Source organism: Carica papaya, chromosome 8 (assembly GCF_054855325.1).
Source record: "Carica papaya isolate Zhongbai chromosome 8, ASM5485532v1, whole genome shotgun sequence".
NCBI lineage: Eukaryota > Viridiplantae > Streptophyta > Magnoliopsida > Brassicales > Caricaceae > Carica > Carica papaya.
The window spans coordinates 28,084,011-28,096,821 of NC_142316.1; the positions used below are offsets into that span (position 1 = coordinate 28,084,011).

Consider the following 12,811-nt stretch of genomic DNA (forward strand, 5'->3'; position numbering starts at 1 on the left):
AATATAAATTTTTATTATTTTATTATTTTATTTTATATTATTGTATTTTATTTTATTTTATTTAGAGTAAAAATAGAATAAAATGTAAAGAGGATTTAACTGAAAATAATTTTGGGGAAAATGGATGAAAATTTGAGTTATGTTGGTATTTTTGAAAGAAAAATTGAAAAACAGAAGTCAAAACGCAATTTTAGAAAGTTTTGCCAGGTCAGACGCTAAGTCAGCAGCCCTGACCAACCAGAACGCGCCAAGTGGCAAAGGCGCTGACGTGGGAGGCCACGCAGGGGGGACACGTGGGAGATCCACGTGCGCGCAATCAGACAACTGAGGTCCGTTCCCATGCGCACGAACGACTTGGATGCGCTCCCACTCGAACGAAATCGAACGGCCTATAGTGAATCAGGATGGACGACCCAGATTTACTTCCTATTTAATCGCGATCGAACAGTTTAGATCAAACGCGATGGACTGCCCAGATCAAAAGCGGATGGTATAAATAACCTCCACCCGCACCAAACCTTAACCCTAGTCGCCAGAACCCCTCGCCAAAGAAGACGACCCAGCCGCCGGGGAGCCGACTGCCGCCATCTGCCGCCGCACTGGAACCCTTTCCGACCGCCAAAAAAGGTAAAAACTTTTTCTTTTGCACGAAATTTAATTTTAAGCTTACTCATGACTAAATCAGAGTGAAAAGACCAGGCAATTGGTCGAAAAACATCAGCGAAGCTCGATGGCGCCGCCGCGAGAAATTTCACAAACTGCCTCCGATGAAGCTCTTTTCAATTCTTGTTTTGCGTAATTTTTCCACCGTTGTGATCACCATTTTCTTCTCTACAGATTGACCGAAACGAAACACCCAACTGTAACGTGAGCCGAATGAGCCGTTGCACCGGAGAGTCCCTCCGCCGGTGAGTTTCGGTTTTTCATATTTTTTCATCCAACCGAGGGCCTTTAACGTGTTTGCTTACAGGAATCGATGCAATATCGACCAAATTCGACCAAAAATGACTGACTCGAGGTGGACCGTCGCCGCAGGCAGCGGCGCTGTTGTCGGAGCATGACGGAGCCGTCGTGCCAGATTTTTAAAATTGACCGAGTGGGCCCTGTGACTGATTTTGGATTTATTTGGAATATTTGTAGGTACTATAAGTGTGTTTCAGTTTTTGAAGAAAAATTGAGGGAACTTGGGGACCGCCCGTAGGCGTAGTAAAGTGTTTAGCTCTTCGGCGTTAAATCGAGTAAGGATCCATTACCATATTCCCTATCATAGAATTGAAGTTTAAATAAATAATAATGTGGTATTTTGTGCAATTTTAGTAAACATGCATAATTAATTACATGTTGCTAATAGAGCCGGAACCGAAAATTATCTTCTGCTGCTTGTTGATTGATTTTACAGTTTATATGTATGATGGTATCTGATTTATTTTATGGCCTTGAATGCATGTATGTTTAATTGATGTGTTTACTGCTGAATCGAAAAAAAAAGGGAATGTTAAACGGTAAGGAAACTGTATGATTTAAATGAATAGATGAAACGACAGCTTTACTGGATATCTTGGAAGATGGTGGACGGACCGGGTACATAAGAAACCCTACTGTGGATGCTGTCTCATACCGGACGGGGTATGGAGACCTGATAATTTGGCACTCATACCGGACGGGGTATGGGGACAGTCCGCTTCACCCTCATACTGGACGGGTATGAGAACGACCCTGTAATTGATATTGTTAAAGGAAATGGTTTACGTGTAGCAGATATATCTCTATGAACCCCCATGAATACTAGTAGGCTGATGAAAAGAGAAATAGTTATGGCTTAGTTTATTGTTAATGGATATGGATTTATAATACGTTCTATGTTGCTGATAGTTTATGAAATTATGATCTGTATGGTATTATTATTTTTATAGGTTGTTTTCATAAATTTCACTATGGTAAGTGAGCGAGAAATAATTTTATGATTGATAAATGAATTTACTAAATTTAATGCTCCATTAATAGTTTTTAATTTTATACCAACATTTGCTTCTGTACCGATGATATAGTATGATATTCTTACTGGACTAGTGTAGTTCATTATTTATTTAACTATTTCAAATCAAGAAGACCTAGTTCCAGAGCCCGATTTACAAAAAGATTGAGAGTAGATGCTAAATATTTTCTATTTTTCATTGTTTTTCTTATTTTTCGTGTTTCTTTCATAGAATTAATTTCGTAATGTTGTTTAGTACTTTTAAGTTATTGTGTAAGGAATGTAAACTTTAACTTTTTATTTCGCTTCTGCACTTAAATTATTATATATTTCTTTTTAGATTTCTAAGGTCGTTACAAAGAAGACTTAGAGTAGATGATGAATAATTTCGAATCCAAAAGAAAATTAAGGAAATCCAAATTAATGGTGACAAACATCCTAATCAAGTGGTCCTAAATGTATATATAGAAAGTTTGGTTAGTCGACGTTTGTGGATAATAAGGAAGAAGTTAGACTTAGAGAGGTACAAAGCAAAGAGAGGTATAAAGCAAACTCACCAACCTTATCAAAATTAGCAAAAATAGTGAAAAGTTAGCATTATCAATGCAATGAAGTTTGAAGGACTAATTCAAACCATGTCATTTAGAGTATTCTCTCTCATCCTAAAAAGGGGTTAACGAACTTATTCTAAAAATTCAAACCAAGAGTTATATATGGCTTTAAGGACTTGGCTAATCAATTTTTGATGCATTTTATGTAACACCCCCATTTTTTTTTTCTTCCAACGGCGTAAGATAAACAATTCTATGACCCAAAATGCAAATTTCATACCCATAGCATCCCACATAAACAAAACTTGTCCACAGTTCATTGTTCAAATCCAATGTAAACTTGCAGTCTACATATACATCAAATAACAACACCATATCATACATTTTCAGCAAGTTAATATCCATACTAAGATAAATTTTTACAGACGACAACCCGCCACAATGAAACCCTTGCCCTATGGTGCTAAAGACTAGGCTCCGTAACCAGCAACTCAGATCCCGGCTCCATCCCTACTTTATCTGTGAATGACAAGAAGTGAGTTCACATAACTCAATACGATAAAAATCAAGTTGCAGGTGTAATATGCAGTGATAAGGAATTTAGTATATCTATATGCATTTCTCTTATACAACCCAAGTCATGCCTTAGGACCACCCTACAACTAACCGTCATTTATTTACCTCGAAAGACCAGCTATTCAATAACACATACAACAACAGTAAATCCAGTATCCCCATAAGTACCCTGTCTATACCACCTACCTCCTGCCTCAACACTACCTTAGTACAACACCAGCTCCACTTATCCAGGTAGACTATTCGGGTTGCCTATCAAACGTGACTCCCCGGCCGAAGTCATACCCTAAGCGCCCCTGTTCACATTCATCACCAATATCGACTACTCGTACCTCATTCTCTACCCCTCAACCCCATTAGGCCACACACACACACACACCACCATCTCGTGTCACCAACATCGGCAACTCACATCCCATACCTCGACCCCAAGAGGCCACACACAAACATGAATACTATTACTGCACGTCACCAACATTAGCGACTCATACTCACACCTCCACCTCTCGACCCCAATGGCCACTCACACACACAATACCGTTCTCGCACGTCACCAACATCGGCGACTCATGCTCACTCCTCCACACCTCGACCCCAATAGGCCACGCACGCACACAAATACCATTATCTCACGTCACTAGCATCGGTGACTCATACTCACTCCACCTCTCGGCCCCAATGGCCACTCACACACACAATATCGTTCTCGCATGTCACCAACATCGGTGACTCATGCTCAGTCCTCCACACCTCGACCCCAATAGGCCACGCACGCACACAAATACCATTATATCACGTCACCAGCATCGGTGACTCATACTCACTCCACCTTTCGGCCCCAATGGCCACTCACACACACAATACCGTTCTCGCACGTCACCAACATCGGCGACTCATGCTCACTCCTCCACACCTCGACCCCAATAGGCCACGCACGCACACAAATACCATTATCTCACGTCACTAGCATCGGTGACTCATACTCACTCCACTTCTCGGCCCCAATGGCCACTCACACCCATAATACCGTTCTCGCACGTCACTAACATCGGCGACTCATGCTCACTCCTCCACACCTCAACCCCAATAGGCCACGCACGCACACAAATACCATTATCTCACGTCACCAGCATCGGTGACTCATACTCACTCCACCTCTCGGCCCCAATGGCCACTCACACACACAATACCGCTCTTGCACGTTACCAACATCGGTGACTCATGTTCAGTCCTCCACACCTCGACCCTAATAGGCCACGCACACACACAAATACCATTATTTCACGTCACCAGTATCGGTGACTCATACTCACTCCACCTCTCGGCCCCAATGGCCACTCACACACACAATGTCGTTCTTGAACGTCACCAACATCGGTGACTCATGCTCACTCCTCCACACCTCAACCCCAATAGGCCACGCACACACACTAGTACTATTATCTCACGTCACTAACATCGGCGACCCATGCTACTCCTCTACCTCTCGACCTTATTAGGCCACACACACCAACACTTCACGCATACACCAGCGATGTTCCCTCGCCAACCTTTAAATTTATAATAACTATACCAACCTATCTCCCCTCACCACACTTTCGCTACACCACTACCAACGCGCCCCTACTCTCCCACCCTAAACCACACTCTACAATCCTCTCCTGTGTCATCCCCATCTCCAGCAACTACATTCTCATCCCCCTCTAAACCTACCTCTCCCTATTGTTTCTTACGCCTCTTCCCTCACCCGAAACTCCTCATATATATCGATTCCTATTCCATGGTCCCCTTCTTCGCACAGTCTGGACTCTCACTGTCAGACTCACCACACTCACCCCTCTCACTGGACACTCACCGAAGTCATTCTTCCTGCTCATTCCGCTCGCGACTCCCTCCGCACTCCCGCTCCCGCACACCATTCCCTTCGTCATCTCAGATCCCCCACACACACCAAATTCCTTACTCACTCTTCCTCTCAATGACCTTCCCTTGGTACTCACACTCTCCTCACATGACCTCCCCTCTCTCCCACGGATCTCTCGTACGCCCTGGCAACACCATCATCTCCTTCCCACGGCCTCCTTCGCAAACACCTCCGCCATTCCGTCTTACACTCCACCTCTCAGCTCCACCCAGCTACCTACGGACTACCTGGCCTCTGCAACCTGCAAATAACATCATAACTCACACAACACCTACACAACCAAAATTTTTACTGTACCTCCCATTTCCATTTTCCTTCCTCTTGCCGATCGCACCATTCACCGTCTGCGGGCCTCCTCTCTCTCCCTTCTCGCTTCTCTCCGCTCCAACTCCCCTCTCTCTCTCTCTTCTGGAACCTTCTTCCCTCTCTTCTTTCCTCCTTCCCCCTCTCTTCCTTCCTTACTTTTCTCTTTTCTTTTTTTTTCTTTCCTCCCCGACCCCCAATTATATCCTACCAGCTTACTCAAAACGACGTTGTTTTTTTCCCTCCCAAAACGACATCGTTTTCCCTTCTTCAAAACGGCGTCGTTTCCTCCAAACAAATTTTCTTTTTTTTTCTTTTTCCTTTTTCCAATTACTACATTTTATCAAGGAATTATGCTTGGAGTTAATTTCTACTTAGTAATTATAAGTTCAAATTATTTTTTTAGATAATTAAATCACTGAAGTTTTCATTAAATTATTTCATGACACTTATTCAGTTAAGTCAGAATACACTTTATCTTCATGTAATAACATCAACTTGAAAGGATTATTAAAGATATATTTAGTTATGAACATTTCTCATACCTCAAATATAATATTCTTGCCTGGGATAAACCAATTATATTAGTAAAGAAACTTGAAAATTTTAATTTTCAATTTTTATTTGAAAATTTGAAGAAAATTATGATTGTCATGGTTAAACTGTAAATAAGAAATGATTTATTTGAAAAAGAAAATTAGAAAACTAGGATAAAAGTATAAATAACGAAAAACGAGTCACGTGGAATTATCACGTTAGCAGCATGACTAATCACCATGCATCGCGTGGCAGACACGCGGACACGCATCTATACAAGAAGCCATGCGAGCAACCTGCGTGCTATAGGATCCGACGACCCAAATCTACTCTCGCACACACGGACGATCCAAATCCATTTCTTCTTCAGACGAGATCGAACAACCTTGATTGATGCAATCATGCAGCCCAGATTCATTTCTAATATAAGGTTGATTCGATGGTTGGGAATGGATCACATCTTCTCGAATAGATGGTTCATATTTAATGAAGATGAGTATTTAAACTCTTCTTCCCCAGAAACCCTAACCCTAGCTGCAATCGATTCTGCCAGAGAAGAATAATAATAATAAGGGCGGCCGGAAGGAAAGTCAGCCACCAGAGCCACCCCAACACCAGGGAGGTGAAATTTTTTCCCTCTTTCGCTTCAAAATTTAATTTGAAGCTCCTCACACTCATATCGGCACCAAAAAACTAAAAGAAAATTCGAAAATCAAAGGCGAAGCTTGGCCGAGCCATTGCCTCTAGTGAGCCTGAATCCCCTTTCCGTTTCCTTCTATTTTTTACCATTGAATTTCTAACTCTTTTTTGGTGCAGGTCGACTGAAGAAAACCTTCGGCCGCAAGGAAGAAACGGCGAAGTTGCTGCACCGAAAAACTACTCTGCTTGTAAGCTTCAGTTTTTTTCCTTTTTTCTACCAACATAAGCCACCTAATCTCGAATTTTGTAGATTTTTGCAGAGAACCAGCCAAAATTGATCAGACTGAGAGAAGACACCACCGTAGGCGATGAAGCCGATGCCAGAGCACGATGATGCCACCGTGCTGGAACCCTAAACTAGCCGAAAAATTTTAAAACCCTTATTTTTGGCCTTTTTGGGTATTTCGATATATGTGACGTGTATTTTTTGATCTTCGCAGAAAAAATCCAAGAAATCTGGGAACCGCAAAAAAGTGCAATGAAAAAGGTGGTGTTTCGAACACCTACCAGGGATAAGAATCTCTCATTCTTTCTCCTGTTACGGTTAATTAAAGCTTAAATAATAATAAACGATGAAATTTGAGAATATTGGCAACCTTTTATTTAATAAATACAAGTCACTGATGGAACCGGTAACTGGTCAGTGTATAGTTTATCTGGTGCTACATATTTGTTTTTATATTGTCTTAATTGCTTACTGTTACATCAGATGCTTTAATTTTTTAATTTTAATTGTCTTTTCAATTATTAGTTTGCATAACTGTTTTATCTTTATATGTTGATTGATCTAAAATAAATATTCTGACTATGTTTTTCTTAATTATTAAAATATAAACTTATATTGCCTATTTGATTGCCGTTATATTATCCTGTAATTATAAAATAAAATTCTTGTATGAAATTGATGGTTGGTTAATGATGATGATATGCATGTGAAAGGCTTACCTAGTGTCATGGAAAATGATATACGGACCTGATATGTAGGGAGAACCCTATTGTAGGCATTACCTCAGTCAAACGGGACTGAGAAGTCCCATACTGGAAGGGGTTGAGAAGTATTTGTGAACCTCATACCGGATGGGGTATTGAGACGGTGGTAGATTTGGCACCCATTACCGGATGAGGTATGAGGACCAGTTATTTAATAGATTGAATATTAGGTCCATGTGTAAGAAGAACCCCTATGGATCCCCAGAAACAACGGTAAGTAAGTAAAATGTAAAGTTTGATTATTATTGTTTCTTAAAATATATAATGAACTGCTATCTTGATTCTTACCTTCATAAGTCGTATTTAAAAACCTAAAAGGTGAGTATAAAACTAATATTTTTAAAATTAAATGAATTTATCTAAAAAGAAAAATAACTCCATTGGTTGTTTTATAATTTTTATCAATCTTTGATTTTCCGTATTGGTTGTTAAGTGTTAATATTTTTAATGGGGTACTATAGCTCATTCCATTTATTTAACTATTTTAGATCAGGACGACCAAGATCCTGATCCTGAACAGCTAGAAAATTAGTGATTAAAGGTTGTCTCTCATTTTCTACCAGTTGCACTGCGAATGTCGACCCTATAGATTTTTAGTTGTATTTTTATTTATGTTGTTTTAATCTCCTTTAAGGAATATTCCCGTAGTTCTATTGGACATTCTGATTTAACTGTATAAAAAATATAAACTCTAAATTCTTAATTGCTTCCGCCTATATTTCATTCTTTCAATATTTCTATTCAATTAAATTTTGGGTCATTACATTAAATGTTATTATAAAAATAATCAAGTAATTAATCCAATATGCAAGAATAAGTCAAGTTTGATTAAGAGTTTTCCTTTATGTGTCTTGCCATCTCAACATTTTAAACTATTGAAACATTTAGAGCCTCATAAATAAAAAATATCTTATAAATAGGTTGTCTAATGATCTTAAATTTATATGAATTTTGTTTTCTCATTTAAGATTAATTTTATAATTATCTTGTATAAGTACACAACAAGCACACTAAAAAAGATAATTGGAATGTGATAGCTTGAAAGTACTCCCAAATTAATTTTTTATGTTTGATATATTTAATTTAATCTTTATGTATGTTTAAAAATATATAATAAGAGTAAAGACATAGTTTAGAGTTAAAAGAAAAAAGAATGGATAAAGATAAATGAGCTAAAATAAGCATGAAGAGACATAAAAAAAAATGTGAGAACCTTTTAAATTTAGTGGTATAATAAAAAATTGTATCCATACATAATTGTTCCATATTCAGGTGTATGAAAAAACAGTCTGATCTGTGTAACCTAACCGTTTCGTATTCGGAGAGTAACAGTATTTCAAGGTACTCATGTATGTTGTTCCATATCCGAGTACATGGACAATTAGTGATAAGTATCTGTGTCTATGCATAATGTATAGTAACTGATTGATCATCTACAATAGTGATGAAATATACAACGAAATAATTATAAATATGTTTTCTGATTTGTACATTTGTCTTCTGATTCGTATCTATTTTTGAAAGATTTTATAATATATATTTTGTTGTGTATAAAAAAATTATATGTTGTATGTACTATATTGTAATTTCATAATATTGCTTATTGAGATATTTTATCTCACCTTCCTATCACCCTACGGATACTAAAGATATCACTGCAGAGATAACGGTGATACAGAGGAAAGTTTTGAAGCTAGACTCTGATATTGAGGTTACTATTTCATATTTTTATTTAGTAATGTAAGCAAAAAAATTTAGAATCTCGTACATATGTTTATGTTTTATATTTAAAATATATAACGCTTATGTGACTCTGTTATGATTAATATAAATTAAGTTATTTTGCTTAACTTGAGTTTATGATATTTAAATAAGTATATTCCGATCATTATCCTATAAGATAAGGTATGATCCGTGACATAGAAAACTGGTATCAAATTATTTTGCATAGTTATATAACAAGTTTCACATTTGAAGTGTCTTTCTACGAAATTTCTTTAACAAAAATGAGCCACTTTATTCTTACTTTGTAGAATAAAATACACTTATATTACTATATATCAATAAATGTAATATTTATTCATTAAATTTTAATTTCATAAAATTCTAGTATGTTAAATAAATACATAAAACTCTCAATTTATTAAAAAATAAAAATATTTAAATAAATCATATTATTGCATTCTTACATTCAAATGTTCTAAATAACTAATAACACGGTCGTTTAAAGATTAAAACTTTTGTATTATTCTTAAAAAGAATATTTTTACAGCTTTATAAATGTATTATGAAATAATAATAAATGAATTATGATGTTTGATTTAGTTGAGTCAAAAATTTAATTTATCAATATATTTATGAGATTGTAATGATTAAATTGTGTTTAGTCTAAATAAACTTACTACATTTTTAAATTAAAAAAATATTTCAGAATGGATAACTTCCTTTAGTTGGAGTATTCACAATGGATTAAAAAAATTTAACTTAACATAATTTTTTATTTTAAAAAATAATTTGAGGGTGCTAATTGCAAGTGAACATGATTGAGCAAAAAACATTGAATTTACAATTTAGATAATTACTTATACTAAAACTTACAAAACCTTTATTTTTTGAAAATCCAAGAAATTTTTATTTTTATTTGTTCTAAAAAGAAATTCTAATTGACATAGATCCAATTGATTTGGTAAAAGGAGGATGCTAATTTTAGAAATAACCACAATAGCTCTAGTAATAGAATAAAGATATAATTGTAACTTGAATAATTAACTTTATAACGAGAGTATATCATTACTTAAATTAGATACTATTTACTTGGTATAATAAATTAAATTTAATTAGTTATATAAAATTTATTTATAGAAGCATCTATTATATGAATTATTTAATAGATATATATATATATATATGACCATATTACAGTTTCATTAATAATTAAATAAACACCACGAGAAGAACTATTCGCCATTAAATTAATGATGTGTAATCATGATCGTACAATTTAAGGATGATCTCCTAAAGTGGGCAAAAAAAAGTAACATACTGTTTGCAACAAATTAATTGACAAAATATATAATATTTTTATTTAATTAAATACGAATAAAAGTAAATTTACAAAAAATAAAAATAAAAGATCAAATGTCTTCCTAAAATTACGTTATTCTATAGTTATACTTTTCTTTGTGAAAAAATTAAAATTTTAATTATATACTTTCAAAGGTTAAGATCATACTTAGAATAAATCCAAAAATATTGTAAAATTTATTTGCAAAAAATGCACTAATTTTTAATAAAATTTGATATAAATTAAACTAAGATATTAAATAAATTGTTATGATTTCACACATACTCAATTTTTATAGTTTTATGTAAAAAATTTCATTGTTATAAATAATTTTTTATTTTATACAAATTTTGGGTTTCTTCTAAACTATGAGCAAGATTAAAAAAAAAATAGAAGAATTGAAAGTAAAAATATCTGTAATCATATTCTTTGATCTATCATATGTTTTATATGTCAATGAAAATAAATAATTAGAAAATAAACAACGTGTTTATAAACTAAATTTGATAATTCATATTCCCTTTAAAAAAATTAATAATTTATTTTCTCTTCTTCATCGGAAAACTAAATTGACGTTATCAAAAAAGAAAAATTAAAATAAAATAAAATAAAATAAAAAAGAAATTTTTTGGCGCCTTTATAAGCCTGCTCCTCCGCGAAGCTATTGTTAGCGTGCCGTGAGTTTTCGCATTTCTCCCCTGACCTTCCTCTGTCAGAGCCTTATACGAACGCTCCGAAGTTCAAGGATCTCCTCATCAAATAAACTAATTTCATACGTTTCTCTCGCTTCATCTTGACCAGATTTCACCTCTTTATTTTCTTCTCTCGCCAATTCTCCCATTTTCCTTTCATTTTTCTTTCTTTCCAAGCATGAACTCTTCCGCCTTAAAGCCTTTTCCTCCTTCCTCCGTAGTATTGACGAACAATAGCAACCCTAACTGGAAATACACTCGATTTAATCCCTGTAAGACGGGATTCTCACTCAAGTCATTAGATTCTCCGCGCGATTCTGGTTCAAATCGTTGTTTGCGCCGGAAATTCAAAAGTCAGAAGCCTGAATTTTCTGCTTCTTGCTTAACAGCAGCTGCTGAGACGCCATACGGAACTTCTGGAATCGTAGGTGGCAAGTTGCAACGGCTGGCTTCGGAATTTGCGTCCTTAACGGAGCCGATCGACCGGGTCAAGCGGCTTTTAAGTTACGCGGAAATTCTGCCTCCATTCGAGGAGTCGGCTCGGTTACCGGCGAATCGAGTCACAGGTTGCACCACTCAGGTCTGGTTGGATGCTAGAATCGACGAGTTTGGGAAGATGAGATTTAAAGCTGATAGCGACTCCGAGATCACCAAAGGCTTCTGTTCCTGCTTGATTTGGATGCTCGACGGCGGAAAGCCAGAGGAGGTGCTGGAAGTGAGGTCGGAGGATTTGACAGATATGAATGTAGGCGTTCATGGTAAGGCTCAATCAAGAGTTAACACGTGGCACAATGTCTTAATTGGTATGCAGAAGAGGACTAGGGCTTTACTCGCGGAGCGTAAGAGCAACGCGCCTCTCGTACCATTTCCTTCTCTGGTTGTAACCTCCGATGGCTTCCGTGCTCTGACGGAAATTACGACGTAGATTATATTGACTTGGTCGCTTTATATCTCCGTTCCCCTTTTTTTGGATACTGGTCTTAGCTAGTTAAATGTATGAATTGGAGCATTGTTGCTTGAATGTAACATGCAACTGTATGTCTACCCTTTCATTCTTAGGCTGTTACGATCATCAGTATGTTAAAATTCTCTTGGGAACAAGACGGATAAGTTGTTCTTAAGAGTTCATGGCAGGTTAAGATTCTAGCTTCATATTGCAGATGAGACATGTTTTAAAGACGTTTTGCTGTATAACCATACGCGCTGTTAATTCCTTTTGTATTGATCAACAAGTGGAGGGCGTTCTCACAGGTATTTGTTGGGTGGCAGCTTATCATTCATAAACCATACACATTTGTTGTGGTTGGTGAGCAGCCAAGATGACGAAAGCTAGATTCTGAGCTATGATGATATAAGATGTCGAATACAAAAGGCCGACTTTCTTTATGCATTCTTGGTCAATCTGGATGCAAGAAGGTACTTCTCGTTGTCTGGTTGTTTCTTTGTCCCCCTCTTTGAACGGATTTACATAACTACCACCATCTCATTGTTCTTCTCCAT

The 12,811-nt window shown here is 36.4% G+C and overlaps 1 protein-coding gene across 1 annotated transcript; it reads left to right on the plus strand.

The window, feature by feature from the left end:
* Positions 1-11,282: 11,282 nt before the first annotated feature.
* On the plus strand, positions 11,283-12,444 carry SUFE2 (sulfur E2). The gene has a single exon (XM_022032359.2). The coding sequence runs from the start codon at positions 11,490-11,492 to the stop codon at positions 12,234-12,236; it is 747 nt and encodes a 248-aa protein (XP_021888051.1). The 5' UTR covers positions 11,283-11,489; the 3' UTR covers positions 12,237-12,444.
* The last annotated feature ends 367 nt before the right edge of the window (positions 12,445-12,811 follow it).

Coding starts and splice junctions, on each gene's coding strand:
- SUFE2 (XM_022032359.2), top strand. CDS start 11,490: ATGAACTCTTCCGCCTTAAAGCCTTTTCCTCCTTCCTCCGTAGTATTG.